We start from the raw sequence: 13,692 nt of genomic DNA, 5'->3' as shown, positions 1-13,692 counted from the left end.
GGCCCTCTGTGTGAGCATTATATTCATACAATACTGAAACCTATTAGAGATTAAATAAATTTTTAAAAGCTATTGCTTTCTCTGGGTTTTTATCAAAAGCTTTAATTTTCTAGGAAAGAATTACAACTCAAAGCTAAAAACAACTTTACAATGGGCAGATTGTTAGTTCTAAGCGTTACTGTACCAAAGCTGTCAAATCAGACTTGTTGCTTAAGATCATACTGTTCTAGATAACATACATATAAAGATTAATTCTCTCTCTAAAGAAAGTCAGTAAAAAGGAATGCTTTTTAAACTATTGTTTTCTAAGAACTGAGATGATAATTTCGGGGAAAAATAAGGATCTTCCTTTCCTTGATAGTTTAAATGTTGTTGAAGACATTATTCTGCCTTTTCTAGGAAATAGAAAGATTAAAACAAGAAATTGATAATGCCAGAGAACTACAAGAACAGAGGGACTCTCTGACTCAGAAACTACAGGTGAGCTACAATAAAAATTTTAATTTTTTTCCACATAGAGGGCACCAGCCATTCTTTTACATAGTAATGACTTTTTCTCCAAGACTTCAGTTTGTAGATTTCAGTCATTTTTCTTTTCCAGGACTTCTGATTCATGCCAATTTTTGATTTTTCAAAAATTACTTGATAACATTATCAAGTGACCATTTATATGTTCGTTGTAAGTTGTTTGAAATTTTTACTTTTAATATTGAAGATTACTGTGATTTTTTTTTAAGATTGTTGAATGGATTTTATTCATTTTGGGAACTCTGCCTATTCTGTTTACACTGAATTAATTATTTGTGGATAACAACAATAATTGTGCCCTAAGGGAACACAAGTTGGGTTCTTTTTTCTCTTTTAATTAATTTTATTTCAATTTTCCTGCATAAATAATATGCATCCTGATTCAGATTTACATATATATATAGTATATCTGTGGTAGTCAGACACAGTAAGGAAAAATTTTGTAGTCTCCTAAATTTCAAAGTCTCCTCTTGCCAGCTGAAGTACTTTTCTTTTTGTGTGTGTGTGTGTGTAATTTTTTATTGCTCTTTACAATTAGGCCCCTGGGATAGTTATCTGTTGATTTATTTTATTTTATTTTATTTTTATTATTGGTTGTTCAAAACATTACATAGTTCTTGGCATATCATATTTCACACTTTGATTCAAGTGGGTTATGAACTCCCATTTTTACCCCGTATACAGATTGCAGAATCACATCGGTTACACATCCACTGATTTACATATTGCTATACTAATGTCTATTGTATTCTGCTGCCTTTCCTATCCTCTACTATCCCCCCTCCCCTCCCCTCCCCTCCCATCTTCCCTCTCTACCCCCATCTACTGTAATTCATTTCTCCCCCTTGTTTTTTTTGTTGTTTTTTTCCCTTTTCCCCTCACTTCCTCTTGTATGTAATTTTGTATAACCATGAGGGTCTCTTTCCATTTCCATGCAGTTTCCCTTCTCTCTCCCTTTCCCTCCCACCTCTCGTCCCTGTTTAATGTTAATCTCTTCTCATGCTCTTCCTCCCTACTCTGTTCTTAGTTACTCTCCTTATATCAAAGAAGACATTTGGCATTTGTTTTTTAGGGATTGGCTAGCTCACTTAGCATAATCTGCTCTAGAAGCACTTTTCTTATACCTGTTTGGTTACCTGCCTCAGAGAAGGTTGGGGCCACGTTGGAGTGGAAGTAAATATATTTATAGTGAGGAATTTACAAAAGGTGTGATAAGTGGGACTTGAAAGCCCAGGGCTGGAAGGAGGACCTCATTATAATAAGAATGGACACTTATTGAGTCTTCCTAGGTACCAACACTGTGCCAACCACTGGAGTTTTGCATTTAATCCATGTAACAATCAAAATCAGGTAAAGAACCTGGGGCTTGGAAAAGTTAATTCATCCTACATATATACAAATGGTGGTAGTTAAATTCTAATGCCTGTGTCCTTGACCACCAAACTCACCAAATAGATTTGTTATATGAAATGAAATATTTTCCTCTGCCCTCCTCACACTGGTTTTCAGCAATATGAGAAAATGAGATTACTTGGTTGGGCTCATCCCTTTAAATCTTATTTCTATATTTTATTTGTCTATATAGAGTAATGGTTCCCAATTGAGGCAGTTTTGCATCCCAGGAGATATTTAGCTATAAATATAAATGCAATTTTTATCTTTACAACTAAGGGACTGGTACTGACATCTAGTAAGCAAAGCCAGGGATGCTGCTAAACATAAGATTATATATATGGTTTAGAACATCAGTATTGCTAAGGTCAAGGAACCCTGATGGAGAATTCCAATATAAAGCATGTAATCAGGGCTGGAAGAAAGAGTTTTGGAATTAAGTCTGATTTTTTCTTTTGGTTATTTTGGGATTTTAGAACTTGTTATGACTAAGTTGTATACTAAGCAGTTACACACATTCCCTTTAATTCTCACATTAGCATGTGAGGTAACCCCATTTCCAAAGAGAAGACAGCAGTTCAGAGGTGTCAACAAGTTGCATCAAGGCATTCTTACTACACTTGTTACTACAGAGTAACAAAGCATAGATTTTTTTCCCCCAAAAAATCTCTGTTCTTTCTGTACTTAACCACACTTCTTCAAGCAACAAGTACCCAAGCCATCTCTAATGATTCTTTTTAACATTTTGTCAATTTTAATTTTTGTCACACTTATATTGTTCCACTTATGAAAAAAACCCAAGGGATGATTTGTTCATTATCAGCCTTCTATGTTGATCGTTCTAAATGTGTTTCATCGTTTATTGAGCAGTAATTGAATTTTATAGCTGGCACCTGAAATAGTGAATCAGTTCTTAGCTATTCTTACACTGAATATCAAAAATTATTATCAAAACACAAACTACCTGGAATAGGACAGGGAAATTTTCAGAAAACTTGAAGATAAAAATCTGAAACACCAAGCCATAAGAATAACCTGTATTTTTTTTAAGTTAGAAGAAAATGCTTCCTTTGTAGCCTTGTCATGTCCCACCTAAACATCTCCTGTGTATCCAGAGTTCTAGTCTGTTCATAAGTTCAGTCTAGAAAATTGGGACCATTAAATTCCTTAAATGGTAGAGGAACTCCTGAAATTGCAGTAAATGGAATTTGATTTGGCAGTATGAATATAAATAGTAAGTTCATAGTTACGGCTAAATTAAGAATATTATGGACGGGGTTGAGGCTCAGTGGCATAGTGCTTGCCTGACACATGTGAGGTACTGAGTTTTATCCTCAGCACCACATAAAAATAAATAAATAAAATTAAAATATTTTTTAAAAGAATATTATAATAGTTTTCAAATTTCTAAGCATTTGATATTGGGATATTTCTAAATATCAGTGTAATATAAAAAATTTAGAATAATATTCTTAGCAGGGAAAAAAAATCAATCATAATCTCTTCACCCTAAGGCAAAGTACCTGGCATTTCCTTTCCCCATACTTGTTTATAAAATTGTTACTTATTTACATAGCTTTCTTCCAACATTCCTACAGGATGGCAGCTTATACTATTTCCAATGTTATGCTATAATAAGTGATGTCATAATGAATCTTTTACATAAAGATTTGCCTTTCCTTTCTGATGATTTCTTTAAGATGAACTTTTAAAAGAGACTTTCTTGGTGTCCGTGTTTTAAGATGTCTTTTGTTGAGAAATGTATATCTGGAAAGGCATGGCACCCAGTGGTTATCAGTCTCTCCTCATCTTTACTATCTCATAGGAAAGTACTACCTTTGTGGGGAGCGGGGTGGTTTTGGTGCTAGGAACTGAACCTACAGTCTTGTGCTTGGTGCATGCTAGGTAAGTACTCTACCATTGAGCTATTATGCCTCCAGCCATAGCTAACTTTTTTATTATTATTAATTTTTAATTATGAGTAAGAATAAACAATTTTTCATATGCTTATGGTCATTTATCATCTTTCTGTACCTTGTAGACATCTGAGTACATTTTCACCTTAGAGAATTTGTAGTATTCTTGCCTGGAATTCTAAGTTCCAGATCTTCAAATAGATGACTTTTACTTGTAATTTAGATCTTGGTTCAGATTATAATTTCTCTGACTTACCAATTTAAGAACTATCCTGCAGATCCTATCCCTTCAGTTTCAGTTTCTTGATAATATCACCATGTTTTATACTTGGTATACCAGTACTTATCACTATCTGAAATGCCTTTGTTTGTTTACTTCTACTTTATTTTAAAACTTTTTATTTTGAAATAATTTCAGACTTATGGAAAAATTGCAAGAATAATGCAGTTTACTCATAGACCTTTGCTTATACTTCCCCAAATGTTAATTATTTTTGTCATACTTGTTTTATCATTCTGGATTTCTCTTTCTCTCCTTACCTTGTTCCCCACCATATATGTATGTATGATTTCTTTTGAGACAGGATCTCACTAAGTTGCTTAGAGCCTTGCAGAGTTGCTAGGCTGGCCTTGAACTTGGAGTCCTCCTACCTCAACCTTTTGAGTTACTGGGATTACAGGCATGTGCCACTGTTCCTGGCCTGTGCACACTCTTACCTCTAAATACTTCAGTATTTTCTAAGAATAAAGATATTCTCATAGATAATCATCAAAAGCAAGAAATTATTTATCTATAAACTTTAGTCAAATTCCCATAATTATCCTAATAATCTCTATAACAGTTGTTTAAATTTACTGGTTCTGAATTCATTCTAGGATCACATGTTATATTTGGTTGTCATGTTCATTATCTTTGGGTTCAAATGATCCCAGATTTGGCCAGTGGGACACTCTCTTCAATCTATCATCTGTGTCCTTTCGATATGGCAGTATCATTCTTTGAAGAACTTCATGTTGCAGCACAAGTAGATACTCCCAGCTCTGGAATCCATTTCTTCAAGGAGCCCTCCAAATTCTTTTAGCAAAGATTAGTATTTAGAAGCCAAGATCTGGGCACTAAATGTGCTTACTTTTTGGTATCATTATTCTAGGCCCTCTTAGTAAACAACTGGAATTACATACATACTACATATCCATTCAGTAGCTATGAATATGCTTTTTTAAAAAAAGAAAAAACTGAAATTGTCTTTATAACCTCCCATTGTAATTCAATACTATGCAGTTCATTTTAGATTTGACCATTTCCATATTTTTAACTCCATTCTCCAATACAAGAAACCCGATTCCCACTATCTACAATATTATCTATAAAACTTGTTCAACCCTAGAAACCACAGAAGATAGTTTCTGAATTGTTATTTAAAACCAGTATAAAAACAAAACAAAATCTACTAACTAGAAATCAGTGTAATTGTCTTTAGCCTGCATGAAAGTTGAGTTAGTTTTTCCATTCCCTCTCTTCAGTTAGTTGAGTTATTCATTTGTAATAGCTACATTCGTTTTTATTATTATAGTCTACCTTTCTTGAAATATATTTGTATTAACTGAATATATAAAACATTATATGATTCCAAAGTTAGAAGCATTCAAAATGATGTCTTCAGGTATCTTCATCCCCTCCAATCCTGTACACTGGTTTCACTCCTATCCTTCTCTCCCCATTCCCATCTACCCACTGTAGGTAACCTCTCCTTAGTTCCTGGTTTATCTTTTCTCTGTTTTTTCTTACACAAGCAAACATATATATGTGCAAGGTTCATATTTCCTTCTTTGGGGTTACATAAATAGTAATATACTCTATATTACTCTTCTGTACTTCATCCTCCCTCTTTTTTTGCCAAAAATATATCCTGGAAAATACTTACAAATTTATAGGGATCTTGTTTATTCTCTTTTATACCTGAATTGTACTTTATTTGTATATGTATGACAGTTTTTTGAACCACAGTTATGTGAAAACTTACTGGATATTCAGCATTCTGCAAAAATATTAAAATGAATAACATTGTGCATAGATACTTTGTTTTTGTTGGATGTGTATCTTCTGGGTAAATCCTTAGAAGCAAGATTTCTAAGTGACAATATAAACACATATGCAGTTTTGTTAAATAAACCAGATTCCCCACCAGAATGATTTGTACCAATTCCTACTCCTGTACAACATGTGAGTGCCTGTGTTTCTACAACCTCACCAGCAATATGTATTCTCATGCTTTTATTTTTGGGCAGTATGTGATAGGTGAGAAATTATAGCTTTAATTTGTTCCCCTGATTGAATGAGATTGAACGTCTTTCATAAGCTTAAATAAAATTTCTGGATCTCTTTGTATGTGTGTAAGTTGTCTAGTCATGTCTTTTGTCCTTTTCTCTATAGGGTTATTAGTCATTTTCTCCAAAAATTTCAAGTGTGTGTGTGTGTGTGTGTGTGTGTGTGTGTATGTACACATGTATATGATATTAAACTAGATATTTTTTTCTCTCAGTGTGCCATTATCTTTTGACTTTGCATAAGATGTTGTTTTATGCAAATTTTCATTCTTTTCTTGTATTGCTTCTGGCTTATGAAACAGTTAAAAAGTTGTTTTTACAAAATGTATTTAGGAGTCTATCCATATTTGCCTGTAGTACTTGTATGATTTCATTTTTTATATCTAAGTCTCTGAATATTCTCTTTGGTATAAGATATGAATCTAATTTTTTTCCAAATGTCTGCAGTATCTCATTTCTATTTGTTTAAATTTTCATGTTTTTTCCCAGTGATTTGAAATATTCAGCTTCCTATATATTTTACTCTATTTCTGGACTTTCTGTTTAATTCTCTTGGTCACTTTATCTGTTCAGGCACCGTAAGTACCACAGTGCTTTAGCTATAGAGGTTTCCTGGTCTGTTCTAATATCTAATCAGACTCGTCATTTCTCAGAGCTTTTCTTTTTCATAGTAATTTTACATATCTTCCCATGTGAACACTAATATTTGTGGTAGTACCTACTAATTTTAGTGTCAATTGAAAAGAATAAAACTTTAAGAGAATTGATACCTTCATAAGGTTTTCATCCTATCCAAGAACAAAGGGTATTATTTCCATTTGTTCATATCTACTTTTATGTTTTACAGGTGTGTTTTTGGGTTTTTCACATATAGGTTTTGAGTATTTCTAGATGTTTGTGAGTGTTGTATCATTTTTTGCTTTTGCAGATGGGATTTTCTCTACCATTTTAATCGGATATTGTTTATATATATTAAAGCTGTTGCATTCTTCACGCTAATTTTATATCTTGCTACCTTACTAAATTGTTTTATTGTTAGAGCTTAGTTTTGTCATTTATTCCAGTATTTATGTAAGTTTTGTAAGTATACTAACGTATTTTCTGAAAATAGACATGATTTTACTTCCTATTTTTCCTCTAATCCTTATGCCTATTTTGATATTTTCTTATCAAGTTGCATCACTTAAAAATACCAGTGCAATGTTAAACAGTAATGGGTTAATTGCTGATCTTGGTGGAAACACCTCTAGTATTTTTCCACTAAATGAAATGCTAGTTTTAACACTAAAGTATATGTATTTTATCATGTTATGAGAATGTCCATCATTCTTATTTTCTTGAGTGTTTTTACCAAGAATGAGTCTTGAATATTGCTGATATCTCTTTGTATCTATGAAGGTAACATAATCATAATCTTCCAAGATTCTTTTTGTCTTCTTAGAAGAACTATGAATATGGTTTATTGTATTATTGGATTTTCTAATATTTAATTATTTTTACATTCTGGAATAAATCTCACTTAACTATGATATATTATTTTTCTTATTGTGAATTAAATTTCATTTGTTATCGCTTATGATTTTGCATGATATTCATGTGATATTGGCCTGCAAATTTTCTGAGTGGTACAGTAACAAATTTTCTGATTGTACAGTGGTACAGTGTATAATTAGGTAATATATTAATAATATGACTTGGAGGATTTTCATTGTATACTATGGAAGAATTTTTGTTTGGTTTTTGAAGGTTTAGTAGCACTCTACCTTGAAAACATGAGTTTTTGTGAGGTAATTCCTTAATTATTCTATTTCTTCCCAGATACTGGTCTGTTTAAGCCATTAATCTAGGTTTTCAGACATTTAATAGGCGCTCTTATATATGCTTCCTCTTTCTTTAGTAACTAAAGTTAGAACTATAGTGTTGTGTCTTTTTTCTTTCTATAAAACTGATTTTTTAATGAGTGTCACTCCTCTTCTATTCTCTCCCTTGTAAATTTCTATTTTTACCTGTAAAGGTAAAAATTCTGCCTTGTGCTTTGTTTTGTTGCTCCCCAGCATTTTGAGAGGGGAATTTAATTTCTTTATTTTCATTCTTTCACTTTTATTTATATACATGTTTAAGGTCACAGTTTTTTTTCCTCTTATAATTGCTTTAAGTGTCCCATAAATTTTGATCATTATTTTTTTTCATTCATTATTTGTTAAAAATTCTGTAATTTTGGTCTTATTTCCTTTTCATACAAGAGGTGATTAAAAGAAGATTCCTAAATTTCTTGATGGAAGTGATTTTTCTTCTTTTTGGTTATTAATTTCTAGTTTTATAGTATTATGATCACAGGTTTTATTTGTAGAATTTATATTTTCTACTATGTTTTTTGGGGCGGGGGTGTGACCTAATTTTTAATTAATTTTTGTGAATGCTCCTTATGTATCTTATGTATGTATAGTTGGTAGTGCTTTTTGAACCAATTAAAAGTATTTTAATAGGTAATTCATTCATGTCTATTGATATGATTGTTATGTTTAGTCCCAACTCACCTTTATTTATAATTTCTATATGTATTATGTATAATTTCTTTTTTTTTTAAGAAAGAAAGAGAGAGAAAAAAAATTTAATATTTATTCTTTTTAGTTTTCGGCGGATGCAACATCTTTGTTTGTATGTGGTGTTGAGGATCGAACCCGGGCCGCACGCATGCCAAGCGAGCGCGCTACCACTTGAGCCACATCCCCAGCCTGTATTATGTATAATTTCTATATGTATTACTTTTCTTTCTCTATGTGATAGATATTCTTTTCTCTCTTATATATTTTGATATTTAAGATGGTCTTTGTTGTACCTGTTACATTTGAACTTATACATTTTATTTATTTATTTTTTAATTTTTATTTTTTACTTTTTATTTTATTTTTTAAATTTTTTTAGTTGTAAATGGACAGCATGCTTTTATTTTATTTGTTTATTTTTATGTGGTGCTAAGAAATGAACCCAGTGCCTCACATGTGCAAGGCAAGCACTCTTCTACTGAGCCACAGCCCCATCCCTTAATTTTTATTTTTTTGATACCACGAATTGAAACCAGGGGCACCCAACCACTGAGCTACATCCCCATCCCTTTTTTATTTTTTATTTTGAGACAAGGTCTCACTGCGTTGCTTAGGTCCTAAGTTGCCAAGACTGCTTTGAACTTGGGATCCTTCTATCTCGCTTGGCCTTCCCAGCCTCTGGGAGTACAGGGTGAACCATGCATCTGGCGAATTTACACCTTTTAAAAGTGCTCCTAGGATTGGGGGCATAGCTTAATGGAGCACTTGTCTAGAATGTACGAAGCCCTGGGTTTTGTCCCTATCTCTACCCCATCCCCCCAAAAAAACCTCCTAGTTACCTGTGTTCATAATTTAAACTTTCACTATCTGGTTTGTTAGTTTTTAATCCTTTTCACAATACTACAGTACTAACTTTAGTTACTCAAGAAAGAAAAGGATTTGATTGTGAAGTATGACATATTAAATAATAATGAACTTTTCTTGCTCTATCCCTCCTTTCTTTTCCTCTCCTATATTTTAGTTGCATTATTTCTACTTTGTATAAGTTTATATCATATACCTTTGTTTTTAGTCTTTGATATACATTAAATGTATTAAAAGTTCACTGTCTTAGTTCATTAGTGCTGCTATAAACTGGGTGATTTATAAAGAATAAAAATTTATTTCTCACAGTTCTTGAGGCTACAAAGTCTAAGAAAGATCAAGAACACCAAATGGAGGTGGGCATGGTGGTGCACACCTATAATCTCAGTAACTTGAGAGTCTGAGGCAGAAGAATCACAAGTTCATGTTCAAGGCTTGCCTTAAAATAAAAAATAGAAAAGAACTGGGGATGTGGATCAGAGGCAAAGCATCCCTGGGTTCAATCCTAGTACTAAAAAAAAAAAAAGGAAGGAGACACCAGCTGGTTCCATTGTCTGATAAAAGGCTACTCTGCTTCCTGGACTCTACCTTGTCACTGCATCCTCTGAAAGGGAGAAATGCTGTGTTCTCACATTGTGGGAAAGCAGTGGAGCCAAATGTAGCATGAAGTGTTTTATAAGAATCTTTATTCCATTCTTGTGAAGGAAGGACCTAATTATCTCTTAAAGGCCCCACATCTTAATATCATCACATTGATCCTTAAATTGCAACATCTGAATTGGGGGGGGCACATTCAAATCAGAGTACTTATCATTAGTTCTTTTTCTTAAGTTTCCACAGTAATCTTGGTTGGAGGAAGTTTATCCTTCTGTGGATAGTTCCAAAAGAATTTGGGAATTATTATTGTCTGAGTTCTTAATATGTTTATAAGACACAGAGTTAGTACATGGGTGACACCTTGGGGAGATACAAAGTCCTTGGTTTGTAATTTTATTTTGGAGTTACTTTTTTTTTTTTTTTTTTTTTTTTTTTTGGTACCAGAGATTGAAACCAGGAGGTGCTCAACCTCTGAGGCACATCCCCAAACTTTTTTATTTTTAGACTGGGTCTCATTAAGGTAGACTTTGAATTTAAAAGTCTTCCTGCCTTAGCCTCCTAAGCTGCTGGAATTTGACATGTGCACTGCTCCCAGGTCTTTGAGTTACTTGGAAATGACAAATATTGCCTTGTTTTATATATTATTTTTGAGAAGTCTGATTCCAGTATAATTCTGTTGACTTTTAAGTTTGGGGCTATTTTGCCTGAATGCTCCAAGGATTTTTCCCCTCTATTTTTAAGTAAAGTTAGAGTGACTAAGATGTTTTTCGGAATTGATTGTGGAGGGTCAGTTTTCTTAGGTATAAAATAGGCCCTTTTAATTTTTACATCCAGTTCTTTCTTTATTTCCAAGAAGTTTTTTTGTATAAAGGTTTTAAGTATTCTATTCTGTTGTTTTTCTTCTTTATGAGCTCCAGTTTTATGTAGCTGGATTATCTAGTTCAACCTCTTTTCCCCGCTTTATCCCACTTTTATTCCTTTAAATTTTGAAAAATAACAAATAAGTAATAGTAACTGAATTTGAAAGTTTTTATTAAGAACTATTTTTTCTTTGGGTACCTTAAGTCAGTCCTTATTTCTGTTAGCTGCAGGACAGGCTGAATAAATGTTAGCTGCAGGGTAAAACTGAGTACTCAACCCTCATTCTTTGTTAGTCCTTTTTTCTTTGGATGGTTATTTGGCACCTTTTCCCTTTACTTCCTCTTGTTTTTGGATTTGAAACCTGTGCCTAGCCCATGACCAATCTGCTTGAAAGCAGAAGATGACACTTGGTATCACACCCCACCCCCACCAGTAGATCTGACACCACCACAATAAACATCTCTTGGTTGTTCTGAGTGTCGGTGGTCACTTTCCTTTCAATTTCTGATATGATTTTGCTTTTTTCTTCTGTTTCTTTCTTGTGCTAAATCAACTCTCCTATTTCTCGGAGCTTTTTTTTCCTCTATTGTTATTTTTGTTTTTGTTTTGTTGCATTATTGAGGATTGTACCAGGGAATTGAACCCAAAGCCTCACACTTACTAAGCAAGCACTAAGCTATATCTCTAGCCCTTTTTTTAAATTTTATTTTGAGACAAGGTCTTGCTGAGTTGCAGAGGTTGACCTAGAACTTGCAATCTTCCTGCCTCAGCCCTCCGGGCATTAAAATTACAAGTGTACACCCACACTGTGTCCTTCTTATTCTTAATTTTTGAGTATTTAATCAAACCTGTTTTTTAATGTTTGTTTCAGAATTTTAATTCAGGTTGGAGTGTTTGTTTTTTTTTTTCTGTTTCAAGTTGATTTCCATTTACTGAAGTGTTTTGAATATTTTCTTTTTATGACAGTTTTTTTAAATATTTATTTTTTAGTTATAGTTGGACACAATACCTTTATTTTATTTATTTTTATGTGGTGCTGAGGATCGAACCCAGGGCCTCGCACGTGCTAGGTGAGCACTCTACCACTCGGGCACAACCCCAGCCCCTTTATAATAGTTTTTGTAGATGAAGTTTGCTTAAATCTTTGCATTTTATGTATAGAATGGTGGTTTGGGGTAGTTTATAAATTTGTAGTTCAGACCACCCTCTTTTGGGAACACAGTAGAGGGAGAAGTTGTGTGTCTTTATTCTAATTTTCTGTATCTTTTAATATTTTAATTTTATAACTTGCTTCTTTGTTCATTTACCATCCTTTTCCAGAAAGTTTTTTCTCTTCTTTTATCCTCTTCTCTTCACAAGTGTCTATTGCCTTTCCAAGGCTGCCTTTTCAAGTTGCATGTGCACTGTTCAAGTCCCTTTCTTATAACCTGCTCTCTTCTAGATCCTTTTTTTCCTATTCTTTCAGTATTTTGATACTCACAGTGGTCTTAGGGTTATCATAGTCCCATAGGCCTTTCTCTTCACTCTTTCCTGCATTGCCCCCAACGCCCTGCTTTCCCTCTGCAAAGGGTTAGAGTGAGAATTTGAGAAGCAGCTCTGTGGAAACTGGTGCTTATACTTTCTAATTACAGGTAATTGACACATTTTATTTTCTTCTAGTTACATTGAAGTCATGGAATCTGTGCGGTTTTATTTCCATTATTTTTGATGTTTTGAGATGATGATAGATTTCACATTACCTTGGCTAACCAGAAATCTTTTGTTTGCTTTCTTTATTGTCCCTGTCTTCCTTCTAGAATGCATGCTCCATTAAAATAGGAACCATCTTTATTTACTACTTTATTCCCACTATCTAGTAATAAATGTTCACTAATTAATAGTTGAGTAACTCTTTTTCACAATGTGTATATGTGATTTTTATCCATTTTTCTGGGTAAAAATACTTGTCTTGATGATTTATATGTCCTGTTATATATAAAGGTTAACTATCTAATAAGAAAATAATATCTCTTACTTATAAAAGCTTAAGGTATGTGTCAGATACCAATAATGATAATTTTTTGTTGCTTTTATTTGGATTAAATGATGTAGGATTTAAATTTTTAAATGGTCTGATCCCATTTGTGGTGGTTCTTGTTGTGTGATTTTCTTTTAAACAGTCTTGCATTTTAGCTTCCATGTCTAACAAGTAAGCAGCATGACTTTCTGCCCAGTAGAAGCTTATATTTTTAATTGCGACCTTTTTTTTAAAGCACTCAAAAAGGGAGTTAGTGATTCTGGCCTGTAGGGCTCTTTCAAATCTGAGCTAGGCCTCTGGGTACCCCTAGCATGAGCCTTTACTCTTTCATCAGTAAAGAAAAAGAAGAATGTAGTAGGCAAGAAATGATAGTGAGTAGAATTATGAGTTTGGAGAGAGAATGAGGCAAGAAGGAAAGGATTGGAAAACATGGACAAAGGGTAGATAATTAAGAAGTTCTACTGACCATGGCTTTAGAACCATCTGATTGGCCCCTCTTCACTAAGTTGTCTGTTCTTGCTCTAGGAACATATTCTCTGAGCCTAAATATAGACTAGCTTCATCAGCATTGTATTAGATCTTTTTTTGTTATTTAGCTAGTAAAATTCCTGCAAACAGAGAGATGGCTTAGAGTAGGAGACTC

At 33.3% G+C, this 13,692-nt stretch overlaps 1 protein-coding gene across 3 annotated transcripts in view; it reads left to right on the top strand.

Annotated features, from left to right (window-relative positions):
• Homer1 (homer scaffold protein 1) overlaps positions 1-13,692 on the top strand; it is a 152,340-nt gene that overhangs the window by 111,423 nt on the left and 27,225 nt on the right. For all 3 annotated transcript variants that reach the window (XR_005728638.2, XM_040273715.2, XM_005328997.5), the window contains exon 8: positions 400-480. Coding sequence is in view for 2 of the 3 variants with exons in the window: in XM_040273715.2 (XP_040129649.1) it covers positions 400-480 (81 nt within the window). In the remaining variant the exon portion in view is untranslated. The remainder of the gene's footprint in view (positions 1-399; positions 481-13,692) is intronic.

The sequence above is a fragment of the Ictidomys tridecemlineatus genome, chromosome 1 (assembly GCF_052094955.1).
Source record: "Ictidomys tridecemlineatus isolate mIctTri1 chromosome 1, mIctTri1.hap1, whole genome shotgun sequence".
Lineage (NCBI taxonomy): Eukaryota > Metazoa > Chordata > Mammalia > Rodentia > Sciuridae > Ictidomys > Ictidomys tridecemlineatus.
This window is presented reverse-complemented; position numbering and strand designations above follow the sequence as displayed.